This window comes from Delphinapterus leucas, chromosome X (genome assembly GCF_059928025.1).
Source record: "Delphinapterus leucas isolate spDelLeu-1000000601 "Yukka" chromosome X, BTC_Dleu_Yukka2, whole genome shotgun sequence".
Taxonomy (NCBI): Eukaryota; Metazoa; Chordata; class Mammalia; order Artiodactyla; family Monodontidae; genus Delphinapterus; species Delphinapterus leucas.
In genome coordinates, this window is record NC_143150.1 from 81,369,506 (window position 1) to 81,386,218 (window position 16,713).

The 16,713-nt window shown below is 40.6% G+C and overlaps 1 protein-coding gene across 5 annotated transcripts in view; it reads left to right on the forward strand.

Moving 5' to 3' along the window:
• The window catches only part of LOC111170863 (elongator complex protein 1-like), a 56,996-nt gene that overhangs the window by 14,136 nt on the left and 26,147 nt on the right, over positions 1-16,713 (forward strand). For 3 of the 5 annotated variants that reach the window (XM_089904468.1, XM_089904470.1, XM_089904469.1), the window contains 3 exons: positions 351-447; positions 1,915-2,038; positions 3,012-3,105. In XM_089904468.1, the coding sequence (XP_089760594.1) occupies positions 351-447; positions 1,915-1,931 (114 nt within the window). In that variant the 3' untranslated portion in view covers positions 1,932-2,038; positions 3,012-3,105. The other 2 variants (XM_022566444.2, XM_089904471.1) reach the window with 2 other exon arrangements.

The window sequence follows — 16,713 nt, forward strand, 5'->3', positions numbered from 1 at the left end:
CGAACCCGTGTCCCCTGCATCGGCAGGCGGACTCGCAACCGCTGCGCCACCAGGGAAGCCCTCAGCTCGTTATTTTTAATATCTAGATCTGTAGCTCTTTTTCCCCATTGCTATGCTTGGAGGCCACTTTTTAATGCCCAGAGAAAGATTTTGTTTTGCTTTGTTAAGTTCTTTTCTCTCGATTTCTGGGTCTAAGGGCCCTTCTGGAAGGGTACCTGAGGATTCTGTGAAACTCGATTTCTAGATAGCTTAAACCTTATATAAAAGGTTTAACTTTAATAGCCTGAGGCTTGTTTGGTTCTGGGCCATTTAAGGCCCCCAGTAACATTTGTGTTTTTTCCTCTCTTTAGCACGAGTCTGCTTTGCCCTGGGATGACCATAGACCACAAGTTACCTGGCGTGGTGATGGAGCGTTTTTTGCTATGAGTGTCGTTTGCCCAGAGACAGGTATGGAAATAAATTTTTCTTCCTTTTGCTTTGAGGGTTTTCTTTCATTACACCCATGAGGTAACGATGTGCTGGTTTAGGTGTTAAATGAATATAGAGCTAAGAATCAGAAGAGTTCTTTGAGGCTATTTGGCCCAGCCTCCTACCTGTTGGATACGAATTTTTAACAAGATTCATCTAATTGGCTTTGTGAAACCATGACAGTTTTTATTAATAAGGAAGGTGTTTGGAAGTTCGGACTTGACAACATTTATCACAATGCTTTAAGTTTTGCCATTGTTGTTTTTCTCCCTCTATCTACTACACAGGGGCTCGAAAGTTCAGAGTGTGGGGTCGGGAGTTTGCTTTACAGTCAGCCAGTGAGCCTGTGGCAGGAGTGGGACCTGCTCTGGCTCGGAAGTGAGTGGGAGAAGAAACCTTGTAACTTCTTCCCAGAGAATTTCTTGGTACTAGGGTGGGAGTGGTGGTACCTATTGAATGTAGGTGTTTATAAAACACAAAGAGATAATTACTTTTTCTCATTTGGCTGTATGCCTGTATCTTTCTTTTTTAGTTCCGTGAAGTCTGAATGTGGTTTGAATAGTAGATTCTGAGCTTCACAGACCTCATCATTCCAAGGCCCACACGTTTTGTAGGTTATAGGCAGGGCCTACATGAAGCCACTGTGTAAAACAGAAAGTGGTGCTTAGAAGGAAAGTTGCAGTCTGTGAATTTCTGTGGGGCAGCAGAGCTTTGGTGAAAATTAGGAAAGGGCTTCCTTTCTCTGCACAAACTCCCACACTAAGGGGACCTGTTTGCTGAGGAACACGCGGGCTGGATTTGGGCCCGATTCACCTGTTGGCCTAGTACCATTGTGCAGGTCACAACCTGCTTGTGATATATGGCTGTCCTGGTTATAGATAGAAGAAATATTTCCTGCCTCAGTAGCATCTGTTACAGGCAAAACCTAGGTCTCTAGGTTTTAGACATCTGTTTCCCACCAATATTTGAGTGGCAATTGGATGACAGAGCAAAGAGAGAAATGTATTTGAATTAAAACTAGAGACAAATATAAACAATATGGGGCGATCAAGGTGTTTTCAGTAGATTGAGAAGTCTTTAAAAATACCTACCTGAGTTGCTGAAGTCATATAATTGAAGAAATAGTTCATGGTTTTATAGGACATTATACTGGGAATGGTTTAAATAATTTATTGGTTCTTTTAAAAAGTCACCCAAGTGCAGTCTAAATCTGTGAGTCTTTGTGGGCAGATAGAGCCCTTGTGCAAATCAGGAAAAGGCACTATGTCCTCTGGGCAGATACAGTCCCACACTAGGGTGACTGCTTGCCAGGAAACATGGGATTTAAAACTTCCTTGGATGGAGGCTTTTTGTTTTTGCTGAAAGAATTGTTTCTCTGAATTTCATCTTGTTCTTAGCCAGCTGGATGAGCTTTTGGGTGCTCTAACACTCTGGGTTTGCTTTAAGGCCCTCAGGCAGTTTGATTGCATCTATGCAAGACAAACCCAATCAGCAGGATGTTGTGTTTTTTGAGAAAAATGGACTTCTCCATGGACATTTTACACTTCCTTTCCTCAAAGTTGAGGTTAAGGTAGGTGCCTGAGTTGTTTTACCATCACATTTAGAGGACTTTCCACAGCTATAGAGAAGATTTGTATTTGATATGGCTATGTAAATAGAAGCCCCAGAGTAGACAGTAATAAAAATAGTGGCTTCCTATGACTGAATTTTTTTTTACACACCAAATTGTTTTTATTAAGGAGATTTTGCAGGGAAGAAATAGCATTCCTTCCTCACCCTAGATAAAACACAGAAAGGAAATAAAAATGTCAGTTTTTATTGTTCATTTTGAGAAAAGCATAATTCTTCCAGTGATAAAGATACTTGTCATTTTTAACATTTAAACCTTAAGGAGGTTGTGTACCATTTGGATCTTTGCTGGAGCAGAAACAAATCATGGTAATTTTTAATTGTGTAAAAATTTAAATGTATTAAAAGTTGAGAGAAGAGCTTAATGAACTCCCATGTACCTATTACTTACTTTCAACAGATATATACCAGCATTTTGCAAAATTATTTTCATCTATTCTTCACTCTCTGGCGCATACACACACACACACACACACACACACACACACACACACACACACACACTCTTTGTAAAAATTTCCTAGGGTTTCAATTTTAAAAATCATATTTTCAATATTCATTTCTCTAACAGTTGAGAACATTTTTCTTTATATAAGCACAATTCCATTATCACACCTTATAAAATTAGTAATAATTCCTTAATATTACCTAATACCTCGTCCATATTCAAATTTCCCTGATTGTCTAAAAATGTCACCTTCATTTGGTTAAGTATTTAAACATAATGCATTTTTTTGAAGTCCTCTACATATGATGACAGAGATTTGTTTAATAACTCCATAGGTTAGTAATTTACAGCTAGGGATCAACTCAAGTGTGGGATTATTTGACTTGTGAGAGCAGGGAATTTAGCTATCATAAAGATTTTGAAGTAAATACGTAAAGGCCAGTGACAGGTCTTTTTTCCCTACTAGGTTAATGACCTTCTCTGGAATGCAGATTCCACCGTGCTTGCAGTATGGCTGGAAGACCTTCAGAGGGAAGAAAATTCCACTCTAAAAACCTATGGTAAGACAGCTCTAGTATCTCAGCCTTCTGCCCCATAAAATGTAATTGAAAGTAGTAGGCCGTGGAGTTTCCTTTATCCCTTTCACTTAGTCCTATAATGGAATCAAAGATAACTGAGGGGGGTAGGTAGAGATGAGGGAGTGGTTAGTTTTGATGGGAGGGATTTCAGTCATGTATCAGGCAGGGTATCTAGAGAAATAGAATCAGGGTAAGCTGGCTGGTTGGAAATTCAGTGAAGAGTTGATGTTGCAATCTTGAGTCCAAAATCTGTGGGACAGGCCCACAGTCTGGAAACTCGGACAATATTCTGTGTTACAGTCTTGAGACAAAATTCCTTTTTCTCTGGGAAGCCTTAGTTTTTGCTCTTAAGGCTCTATAAACTCTTTGGATGAGATCTATCCACATTATGGAGGATAGTCTGCTGTACTTAAAGTCACCCGATTATAAAGGTTAATCACATCTGCAGAATTCCTTCCCAGCAACATCTAGACTGGTGTTTGACCAAACAACTAGACACCATAGCCTAGCCAAGTTGACATGTAAATTAACCATCACAAGTCATCAGTGCTTTCTCTTCATGGATGGTACCAGTGTAGCAAATCAAAATGCTAGCCAAAGGAATACTGTGGAAGTGAAAGAGAAATGAGATTAGATATAAGTAAGAATCTTCTGTAAGTAAGCTTTTAAATGGTAAATCAAATTGTAAATAAGTATTTTTCAGTGTATATGTAACATGTGAAAGCATTAGAAAATAAAGATGGGAAGAAAAAAAGTTCTTCCGTAATTCTGTCACTCAGTAATAATCACTATTTAAATTTTCTTGTCTTCCCAATTTTATGTATACATCTCAGTATAGCTGTGATCTCATTTTTGTTAAATATGTAGGTATGATACCTGCAGTTTTGTAACTTGCTTTTACAGTGTGTCACAAACTATTTCCATTTCAGATATCTATCTGTATCATTTTAACTTGCTGTATATTCATTTATGCTACAGTTTATTAAATCTTATGTTGTTAGACGTTTAAAGTTTTGTAATTTTTCACTGTCATCAATAGTGCACTGAACATTTTTTTCATAAATCTTTTCATTTGCTTGATTATTTTCTGAGTGGCTTTCAAACGTTTTAATCAATAGAACTAACTGAAATGTTATTAAGAAGCTCATTCATTCATTTATTCATTCAACACAATAGTTCTCAACCCTGGCTGCAACTTTAGAAAAAAAAAATGCTATCCATGTCTTATCTCAGAGTTGCTCTCAGTGCATTATAATGGGGACTATACATCAGTATTAATTAAAAAAAAAAAAGCTTCCAAGTGATTTTCTTTTTTTGTAAACACTGACATTTATTTATTTATTTATAATTTTATTTATTTATTTATTTTTGGCTGCGTTGGGTCTTCGTTGCTGTGTGCGGACTGTCTCTAGTTGCGGCGAGCGAGGGCTACTCTTCGTTGTGGTGCGCAGGCTTCTCATTGAGGTGGCTTCTCTTGTGGAGCACGGGCTTTAGGCGCACGGGCTTCAGTAGTTGTGGCTCGCAGGCTCTAGAGCACAGGCTCAGTAGTTGTGGCGCACAGGCTTAGTTGCTCCGCGACATGTGGGATCTTCCCAGACCAGGGCTCGAACCCATGTCCCCTGAATTGGCAGGCAGATTCTTAACCACTGCGCCACCAGGAAAGTCCCCAGGTGATTTTTTTAATGTGTAGCCAGAGTTGAGAACCACTGACTAACCAGGTGTTAATGGCTGGCCCTGTGATGTGCTCAGGATAAAAGTGTTGCTGCAAGAACAGCCACAACATCTGTCCTCACAGAGCATGAGCATGTAGTCTAACTTAACCCAAAGCTAGGTCAAAGTATTGTAGTAGCCTTGTTCTAGAACTAGGTTGGATTTGCTGTGATTGCTGAGTTAAGAATTAGTGATCAGGGAGATGTTTAAAGAAAAGAAATTCCTTAATATAATTAAAATCTTCATTTATGTGTGTCACCTGTTTAACAAAGGTTGGCTTTGACATGATTAGGTCTTTTTTTTCCAGGTTTATTGAGATATAATTGACATGCAACGTGTACATTCAGGAGGTACAATGTGATGATTTGATACATGCATATACTGTGAAATGTTTGCCACAGTAAGGTTGATTAACTCATCCTTCACTTCACATAATTACCATTTTTGTTGTTATGGTGAGAACTTTATTTTGGCTGCGTTGGGTCTTCGTTGTTGCGTGTGGGCTTTCTCTAGTTGCGGCGAGCGGGGGCTATTCTTCCTTGCCGTGCGTGGGCTTCTCATTGCAGTGGCTTCTCTTGTTGTGGAGCACGGGCTCTAGGCACGCGGGCTTTGGTAGTTGTGGCACGCGGGCTCAGTAGTTGTGGCTTTTGGGCTCTAGAGCACAGGCTCGGTAGTTGTGGCACACGGGCTTAGTTGCTCCGTGGCATGTGGGATCTTCCCGGACCAGGGCTCGAACCCATGTCCCCTGCATTGGCAGGCGGATTCTTAACCATTGCACCACCAGGGAAGCCCGGTGAGAACATTTTAAATCTACTCTTGTAGCAACTTTCAAGTATACAATACAGTATTGTTAACTGTAGTCACCACGCTATACATTAGATCTCTGGAACTTGTAACTGAAGGTTTGTACTCTTTGACCAACTTCTTTCTGTTTCCTGCACTCTACAGGTTTTGGTCTTGTTCTTTTAAGGGTAACTGCATGCTGATCTCCCTTGGACATAACTGCATGCAAAACACCTGGAAGAAAATAATAAGCATCTTAAGCGTAATACAACATAGTGATGCTAGTCTAGTGCTCTTGGATTGGGTGTTTTAATACTTTTAATCTAATTGCCAAGTTTTCTTCTTTCTAAGTCTTTATGGAAAAAAAAACAACTCACTAAAGCACTGTCCTATGGTAGGAGCCTTCCATCATCATGATCATGAAGTTTGAAGGTAGAGGCAGAAATGAACACGTGTGCTTCTGACCTTGTTGATGCTTAATATTTTGTCCTCATGAAAAACTATACTTTAACAATTATTGTTAATATTATTATCTTAATGAAGAGGCTGAGCAGAAAGGGTCATTTGAAAAAGAAAAGGGTGTCCTCATCCCCCTCTAGCAAGTGGTACGAAGTCTGGTCCTCTGGCCCCTGCCTCTGATGGCCTCCTTTTCATTTTCCCCTGCAGTTCAGCTCTGGACTGTTGGAAACTATCACTGGTATCTCAAGCAAAGCCTGCCCTTCGGCACCTGTGGGAAGAGCGAGATTGTGTCCCTGATGTGGGGCCCAGTGACCCCATACCGGCTGTATGTTCTCTGTCAAGGCTGACATTACCTCTGCTATGACTGGCACCGGACGACTGACCGGAGCTCAGGAGATAATTTAAGTGACATGGCAAATGTGGCTGTTGTTGATGGAAGTAAGGAGCTGAAAAGTGTGTCCATGGGCCTGCAAGGGGCCTGAGCCAGGAGCCTGCAGATGTGGTAGTTTGACTTAAACAGTGCAGGATTTTTATTTGATTGATTATTCTGGTTGTTTGGTTTGTTTTTACTTGTTTTGGTTTCGATTGGATGGGAACACCCTTAGGTGAGGCGTGTACTCCCCTGAGGACCATAGTCTCTCCTCTTCCCCCCCACATCCCTCAACTCCCTTTTCTATTACAACCATGGCCTTTACATATTTACTTGTCTGGGCTTTGAAGACATTGACATTTCTGACCCTGGGTGGAGAGGAAGACAACAGTAGGCTTGTGGCATTGGTGTGTCAGCCTTGTCTTTGTGCCCTGACATAGCGTTCCATTGACTCTCACACCACTCCATTGTGTTGCTTTTTTTGATATAATGCTTGCTAATTATGTACCTTTCCAGTATCTTCAGTTCAAGTCACAGACATCTGCCTAGTACTCGGATTGGATTGGTGTTTTTTAATTAGGTTGAGGGTTTTTGTTTAGTGAGGGGAAAGAAACTAGGGAAAGTCAGTCTTTCCTGAATAGACAGTTTATTTATTGCTGATGACATAAAGGAAAACTTGCTTCTAAGATTGTAATGTGAGTTGGTGTGCTAATTTATGTTCTATGTAGTGATCATAATACTGATTTTACAATCATATGTTCTGTATAGAGGACTTAAGCACATATGCCTTATTACCAGATCCATGTACAGGGAAGTGCTTTAAGGATTTTGGTTTATTCTGGCTTGGTTGCAGACCCAGGTTTAAAGCTAGAACTCTGACCTTTTGGCCTGCTTGCCGTAGTCCCTGGCACCTGAAACTCCAAGCCCCGTGATGGACTGCTATAGGCCTGGAGGTGACAGTAGCCAGATATAGACAGAGCTCTGACACTAACTTTCCTCCTCTACACTGTATTTAAGCTTATTCATGATAAAAACAATTACTTTTAAGAATCGCTGTATATTTTCTCCCACCATTATTAGTTAGTGGTACTGTGCTGTTCAGTTGCCTTGTTTTACAAATTGAACATCCATGTGTCTAATCCTCTTTCTCTCTCTCATGCAGACAGGGTATTGGTGACAGTCTTCCGGCAGTGTGGTTCCACCTCCCATGTGCACCTACCGACTGCTGCTCCCACACCCTGTAGCTCAAATCATGTTCTCCACACACCCTAAAAAGAGTAACGACCTCGCTGTCCTAAATGCCAGTAACCAGATTTTTGTTTATAAATGTGGTATGTTCAAAAACTGTTATCAGGATGTTCTGAATCAAATCTCTCCTACACAAAAGCAAACTATAGTTTGGTGTTGCGTTGGCTCTAGGGCTTCGAAAAATTTTGAAGTTTATAATCAATATCATTATTACTGTGATGTTTAATTGACTTGTAGGGTTTTTTGTGTGTTTGTGTGGGGGGCTTCAATCCTACTCTGGCTAATAAGAACAATTCTTTTTGCTTTGTTGAACTTGAAGGGTTAGTTATTTAAGAATAATTCTCAATCCTAGAAAGAACGTAGTATCTCATTACATCCTTAACATGTTTTACAGTTTTCATTGCCATTGCACATATTTTCAGTTGATCTCACAGCTTTCCTAGGAGCTATGTCAGAGGTGGAGTTTTTCTGTTTTATAGATGAGGAAACAGAATGCCAGAGGGTTTGCAGTCTGCTTGAGCAAGAAAGGACAAGGACCTCTACTTAGGTGTTTTAGCGTCTAATCTAGTTGTCCTTCCACAGTCCCGTTGCTCGCAGTTTCTAGTTGCTTTCCTGATGTACTTGGAGAACCTGTAATTTGTGAATTCTATGGTTGTGTCGTAAGTTATACTGGCGCATGGCAGTGGTAGGCTTGTTTTCAAATAAGGTTTGAATTCTCAGCCTGAAAGGTAGGCAGAAATTTAAGAAAGAGGTTGAGATGTGGTTATTTTCTAGATTGCTTTATTTGTAAAGTGGATTACCTTCTAGAACCCATTAAATGCAGGACCCCATATCCGTGGTATCAGGAAAAATGTTTGTAGCTTACTATGATAGTATTTGCATTTTTTTCCCCCTAGGTGATAGTCCAAGTGTAGACTCTACAGTGAAACTGGGAGCTGTGGGTGGAAATGGATTTAACATTTCTCTGAGAACACCTCATCAGGACAAGAGATACACGTAGGTTGTTCTTAGTTGCCTTGGAACTCTGGGCACAGAAGCAGCCAGCATTTAGTCCTAAATTCAGCCAACTGTTATTATCTTATCCTGTGCCTGTTGCTCAGTGGAACAAGAAGTAGATACAACACCTGGGCCCTGGTTTTTCAGCCTGGTTGGGGAAGTCAGTTACCTATATATCTGAATGTCATATATGCTGATGGGTGGCAATGGAGCATAAGTCTTAAACTGACTTAGAACCCATTCCCCCACCATCCCTGGGGGGGATTTTCAACAGGGAATATCCCGTGGGAAAGATGGAGATGCAGATGATAGATCACAGTGCATTTGCCTACACAGATGAGGATACGTACATTGTTAATGTGCGGCTGACCTAATGCAGTCTCTAGTTTGTCTCATCCTACAGTGCAGAACTTTTGGCTGCTGTGTTTCGAGGCTCTCAGGTTGGAAATCAGAATGCATTTTCCTATGGAAACGATAGTATGAACAGTTGTATATAATTGAATACCTCAGGTACATTATAGGCATTGTAAAATGACCCAGAAGCCAAATTATTAATTATAAGTCCATTTCTGTGAGAATCCAGAATTTGATTCTGTTCTGTTTAATGAGCCCATGGTCTTTTTTTTTTTTTTAACTTTCCACTTTATAACAAAGTGAACCAGCTATACATATACATATATCCCCATATCTCTTCCCTCTTGCGTCTCCGTCCCTCCCACCCTCCCTATCCCACCCATCTAGGTGGTCACAAAGCACCGAGCTGATCTCCCTGTTCTGTGCGACTGCTTCCCACTAGCTACTGATTTTACATTTGGTACTGTATATATGTACACGCAACTCTCTCACTTTGTCTCAGCTTACCATTCCGCCTCCCCGTGTCCTCAAGTCCATTTGCTAGTAGGTCTGCATCTTTATTCCCGTCCTGCCCCTAGGTTCTTCATGATCATTTTTTTTAGATTACATATATATGTGTTAGCATTCGGTACTTGCTTTTCTCTTTATGACTTACTTCACTCTGTATGACAGACTCTAGGTCCATCCACCTCACTACGTATAACACAATTTCGTTCCTTTTTATGGCTGAGTAATAGTCCATTGTATATATGTGCCACATCTTCTCTATCCATTCATCTGTCGATGGACACTTAGGTTGCTTCCATTTCTGTCCTGGCTATTGTAAATACAGCTGCAATGAACATTGTGGTACATGACTCTTCTTGAATTATGGTTTTCTCAGGGTATATGCCCAGCAGTGGGATTGCTGGGTCGTATGGCAGTTCTATTTTTAGTTTTTGAAAGGACCTCCGTACTGTTGTCCATAGTGGTTGAAGCGATTCACATTCCCACCAGCAGTGCAGGAGTGTTCCCTTTTCTCCACACCCTCTCCAGCATTTATTGTTTCTAGATTTTTTGATGATGGCCATCCTGACTGGTGTGAGATGATTTCTCATTGTAGTTTTGATTTGCATTTCTCTAATGATTAATGATGTTGAGCATTCTTTCACGTGTTTGTTGGCAGTCTGTGTATCTTCTTTGGAGAAATGTCTATTTAGGTCTTCTGCCCATTTTTGGATTGGGTGGTTTGTTTTTTTGTTATTGAGCTGCATGAGCTGCTTGTAAATTTTGGAGATTAATCCTTTGTCAGTTGCTTCATTTGCAAATATTTTCTCCCATTCTGAGGGTTGTCTTTTGGTCTTGTTTATGGTTTCCTTTGCTGTGCAAAAGCTTTGAAGTTTCATTAGGTCCCATTTGTTTATTTTTGTTTTTATTTCCATTACTCTAGGAGGTGGGTCAGAAAGGATCTTTCTGTGATTTATGTCATAGAGTGTTCTGCCTATGTTTTCCTCTAAGAGTTTGATAGTTTCTGGCCTTACATTTAGGTCTTTAATCCATTTTGAGCTTATTTTTGTGTATGGTGTTAGGGAGTGATCTACTCTCATACTTTTCCATGTACCTGTCCAGTTTTCCCAGCACCACTTATTGAAGAGGCTGTCCTTTCTCCACGGTACATTCCTGCCCCCTTTATCAAAGATAAGGTGTCCATATGTGCGTGGGTTTATATCTGGGCTTTCTATCCTGTTCCATTGATCTATCTTTCTGTTTCTGTGCCAGTACCATACTGTCTTGGTTACTGTAGCTTTGTAGTATAGTCTGAAGTCAGGGTGCCTGATTCCTCCAGCTCCTTTTTTCGTTCTCAAGATTGCTTTGGCTATTCGGGGTCTTTTGTGTTTCCATACAAATTGCGAAATTTTTTGTTCTAGTTCTGTGAAAAATGCCAGTGGTATTTTGATAGGGATTGCATTGAATGTATAGATTGCTTTGGGTAGTAGAGTCATTTTCACAATGTTGATTCTTCCAATCCAAGAAATGGTATATCTCTATCTATTTGTATCATCTTTAATTTCTTTCATCAGTGTCTTATAATTTTCTGCATACAGGTCTTTTGTCTCCTTAGGTAGGTTTATTCCTAGATATTTTATTCTTTTTGTTGCAATGGTAAATGGGAGTGTTTTCTTGGTTTCACTTTCAGATTTTTCTTCGTTAGTATATAGGAATGCCAGAGATTTCTGCACATTAATTTTGTATCCTGCTACTTTACCAAATTCATTGATTAGCTCTAGTAGTTTTCTGGTAGCATCTTTAGGATTCTCTATGTAGAGTATCACGTCATCTGCAAACAGTGACAGGTTTACTTCTTCTTTTCCGATTTGGATTCCTTTTATTTCCTTTTCTTCTCTGATTGCTGTGGCTAAAACTTCCAAAACTATGTTGAATAAGAGTGGTGAGAGTGGGCAACCTTGTCTTGTTCCTGGTCTTAGTGGAAATGCTTTCAGTTTTTCACCATTGAGGATGATGTTTGCTGTGGGCTTGTCATATATGGTGTTTATCATGTTGAGGAAAGTTCCCTCTATGCCTACTTTCTGGAGGGTTTTTGTCATAAATGGGTGTTGAGTTTTGTCAAAAGCTTTCTCTGCATCTATTGAGATGATCATATGGTTTTTCTCCTTCAATTTGTTAATATGGTTTATCACATTGATAGATTTGCATATATTGAAGAATCCTTGCATTCCTGGAATAAACCCCACTTGATCATGGTGTATGATCCTTTTAATGTGTTGTTGGATTCTGTTTGCTAGTATTTTGTTGAGGATTTTTGCATCTATGTTCATCAGTGATATTGGCCTGTAGTTTTCTTTCTTTGTGACATCCTTGTCTGGTTTTGGTATCAAGGTGATGGTGGCCTCGTAGAAGGAATTTGGGAGTGTTCCTCCCTCTGCTGTATTTTGGAAGAGTTTGAGAAGGATAGGTGTTAGCTCTTCTCTAAATGTTTGATAGAATTTGCCTGTGAAGCCATCTGGTCCTAGGCTTTTGTTTGTTGGAAGATTCTAAATCACAGTTTCAATTTCAGTGCTTGTGATTGGTCTGTTCATATTTTCTATTTCTTCGTGATTCAGTCTTGGCAGGTTGTGCATTTCTAAGAATTTGTCCATTTCTTCCAGGTTGTCCATTTTATTGGCATAGAGTTGCTTGTAGTAATCTCATGCTCTTTTGTATTTCTGCAGTGTCAGTTGTTACTTCTCCTTTTTCATTTCCAATTCTATTGATTTGAGTCTTCTCCCTTTTTTTCTTGATGAGTCTGGCTAACGTTTTATCAATTTTGTTTATCTTTTCAAAGAATCAGCTTTTAGTTTCATTGATCTTTGCTATCGTTTTCTTCATTTTTTTTCATTTATTTCTGATCTGATCTTTATGATTTCTTTCCTTCTGCAAACTTTGGGTTTTTTTTATTCTTCTCTCTCTAATTGCTTTAGGTGTAAAGTTACGTTGTTTGTTTGAGATGTTTCTTGTTTCTTAAGGTAGGATTGTAGTGCTATAATCTTCCCTCTTAGAAGTGCTTTTGCTGCATCCCATAGGTTTGGGGTCGTTTTGCTTTCATTGTCATTTGTTTCTAGGTATTTTTTGATTTCCACTTTGATTTCTTCAGTGATCTCTTGGTTATTAAGTAGTGTGTTGTTTCGCCTCCCTGTGTTTGCATTTCTTACAGATCTTTTCCTGTAATCGATATCTAGTCTCATGGCGTTGTGGTCGGAAAAGATACTTGATACAATTTCAGTTTTCTTAAATTTACCAAGGCTTGTTTTGTGACACAACATATGATCTCTCCTGGAGAATGTTCCATGAGGAGTTGACAAGAAAGTGTAATCTGTTGTTTTTAGATGGAATGTCCAATAAATATCAATTAAGTCCCGCTTGTTTAATGCGTCATTTAAAGCTTGTGTTTCCTTATTGATTTTCATTTTGGATGTTCTTTCCACTGGTGAAAGTGGGGTGTTAAAGTCCCCTACTATGATCGTGTTACTGTCGATTTCCCCTTTTATGGCTGTTAGTATCTGCCTTATGTATTGAGGTTCTCCTATGTTGGGTGCATGAATATTTACAATTGTTATATCTTCTTCTTGGATCGATCCCTTGATCATTAGGTAGTGTCCTTCTTTGCCCCTTGTAATAGTCTTTGTTTTAAAGTCTATTTTGTCTGATATGAGAATTGCTACTCCAGCTTTCTTTTGATTTCCATTTGCATGGAATATCTTTTTCCATCCCCTCGCTTTCAGTCTGTATGTGTCCCTAGGTCTGAAGTGGTCTCTTGTAGACAGCATATATACTGGTCTTGTTTTTGTATCCATTCAGCCAGTCTGTGTCTTTTGGTGAGAGCATTTAGTCCATTTACATTTAAGGTAATTATCGATATGTATGTTCCTATTCCCATTTTCTTGATTGTTTTGGGTTTGTCATTGTAGGTCTTTTCCTTCTCTTGTGTTTCCTGCCCAGAGAAGTTCCTTTAGCATTTGTTGTAAAGCTGGTTTGGTGGTGCTGAATTCTCTTAGCTTTTGCTTGTCTGTAAAGGTTTTAATTTCTCCGTCAAATATGAAAGAAATCCTTGCTGGGTAGAGTAATCTTGGTTGTAGGGTTTTCCCTTTCATCACTTTAAATATGTCCTGCCACTCCCTTCTGGCTTGCCGAGTTTCTGCTGAAAGATCAGCTGTTAACCTTATAGGGATTCCTTTGTGTGCTATTTGTTGTTTTTCCCTTGCTGCCTTCAATATTTTTTCTTTCTATTTAATTGTTGATTGTTTGATTAATATGTGTTGTGGCGTGCTTCTCCTTGGAATTATACTTTATGGGAATCTCTGTGCTTCCTGGACTTGATTTACTATTTCCTTTCCCATATTAGGGAAGTTTTCAACTGTAATCTCTTCAAGTATTTTCTCAGTCCCTTTCTTTCTCTCTTCTTCCTCTGGGACCCCTATAATTCGAATGTTGGTGTGTTTAATGTTGTCCCAGAGGTCTCTGAGACTGTCCTCAATTCTTTTCATTCTTTTTTCTCTATTCTGTTCTGCAGTCTTATTTCCACCATTTTGTCTTCCATGTCACTTATCTGTTCTTCTGCCTCATTTATTCTGCTATTGATCCCTTATAGAAAATTTTTAATTTCATTTATTGTGTTTTTCATCATTGCTTGTTTGCTCTTTAGTTCTTCTAGGTCCTTGTCAAACGTTTCTTCTATTTTCTCCTTTCTATTTCCAAGATTTTTGATCATCTTTACTATCATTACTCTGAATTCTTTTTCAGGTAGACTGCCTATTTCCTCTTCATTTGTTTGGTCTGATGAGTTTTTATCTTGCTCCTTCATCTGCTGTGTGGTTCTTTGTCTTCTCATTTTGCTTAAGTTACTGTGTTTGGGGTCTCCTTTTCACAGGCTACCGGTTCGTAGTTCCCGTTGTCCATGGTGTCTGCCCCCAGTGGTTAAGGTTGGTTCAGTGGGTTGTGTAGGCATCCTGGTGGAGGGGACTAGTGCCTGTGTTCTGGTGGATGAGGCTGGATCTTGTCTTTCTGGTGGGCAGTTCCGCCTCTGGTGGTGTTTTTTGGGGGGTCTGTGATCTGATTATGACTTTAGGCAGCCTTTCTGCTTATGGGTGGTATTTTGTTCCTGTCTTGCTAGTTGTTTGTCATAGGGTGTCCAGCACTGTAGCTTGCTGGTCATTGAGTGGAGCTGGGTCTTGGCCTTGAGATGGAGATCTCTGGGAGATTTTCACCATTTGATATTACGTGGATCTGGGAGGTCTCTGGTGGACCAGTGTCCTGAACTCAGATTTCCCACGTCAGAGGCACAGGCCTGCCGCCTGGCTGGAGCACCTAGACCCTGTCATCCACACGGCTAAGAAGAAAAGGGAGAAGAAAAGAAAGAAAGAAGGGGGGGGCGGAGTGGGGGAGGGAGGGAGGGAGGGAGGGAGGGGGAGAGAGAGAGAGAAACAAAGAAAGAAACAAAGAAAGAAACAAAGAAAAAATATAATAAAGTTGTTAAGATAAAAACAAAAAATAATTATTAAAAATTAATTTAAAAAAGGGAAAGAAAGAAAGAAGAGAGCAACCAAACCAAAAAACAAATCCACCAATGGTAACAAGTGCTAAAAACTATACTAAGAAAAATGGACAGACAGAACCCTAGGACAGATGGTAAAAGCAAAGCTGTACAGACAAAATCACACACAGAAGCATACACATGCACACTCACAAAATGAGAATAAGGCAAACAAATATATACATCCTTGCTCCAAAAATCCACCACCGCAATTTGGGATGATTCGTTGTCTATTCAGGTATTCCACAGATGCAGGATACATCGAGTTGAGTGTGAAGATTTAATCTGCTGCTCCTGAGGCTGCTGGGAGAGGTTTCCCTTTCTCTTCTTTATTCGCACAGCCCCTGGGGTTCAGCTTTGGATTTGGCCCCGCCTCTGCATGTAGGTCGCCTGAGGTCATCTGTTCCCGCTCAGACCAGATGGGGTTAAAGGAGTAGCTTATTAGGGGGCTATGGCTCACTCAAGCCGGGGGGTGGGGGCTGGTGGGCAGGGAGGGAGGGCGGGGTGCGGAATGCAGTCCGAGCCTGTGGCGGCAGAGGCCATCATGACGTTGCACCAACCTGAGACATGCTGTGTGTTCCCCCGGGAAGTTGTCCGTGGATCACGGAACCCTGACAGTGGCGGGTTACACAGGCTCCTGGGAGGGGAGGTGTGGATAGTGACCTGTGCTTGCACACAGGCTTCTTGGTGGCTGCAGCAGCAGCCTTAGCATTTCATGCCCATCTCTGGGTTCCTCGCTGATAGCTGTGGCTTGTGCCCATCTCTGGAGCTCCTTCAGGTGGTGCTCTTAATCCCCTCTCCTCGTGCACCGTGAAATAAAGAGGCAAGAAAAAGTCTCTTGCCTCTTCGGCAGCTCCAGACCTTGTCCCCGGGCACACTCCCGCCTAGCTGTGGTGCACTAGCCCCCTTCAGGCTGTGTTCATGCAGCCAACCCCAGTCCTCTCCCTGAGATCCGACCTCCGAAGCTGGAGCCTCAGCTCCCAGCCCCCACCCGCCCTGGTGGGTGAGCAGACAAGCCTCGCAGGCTGGTGAGTGCTGGCCGGCACCCATCCTCCGTGAGGGAATCTCTCCACTTTGCCCTCCGCACCCCTGTTGCTGCGCTGTCCTCCGTGGCTCTGAAGCTTCCCCCCTCCAAGCCCATGTTCTTAATTACTGCACTACTTTGTCTCCTGGGAACATTTATTTCTAAATTAATGGGAATAATGAGCCAATAACTGAATATAACAAATAATATGTTTCTTAAATGTCATTATATGCAATATATTTAATAAATGAATATATTTCCTACCTGTGTATGATTTGGGAGCTGTCTGTATAATGCTTAGTAATTTTTCAAAGAGCATGTACATGGATTATTTCATTTCACAGACTTGAAAGTTTAGAGGACAGATTTAAGGCAAACTAGAAAGTGTGAGGCAATTGAGAATATAGTTTCATGTTTTAAAAGATTGTGAGAAGCATAGCTCTAAGTCATTTAGAGAAGATTTCATGAAGGGCATAAATAAATTACCTTGAACTTTGAAAAAGAGAGAGGTTTAGGATTGCCAGAGAAGGATTGAGAATGTTGGGTGTGGTGGGCAGAAGAGTGTCAGTGAGAACCCGA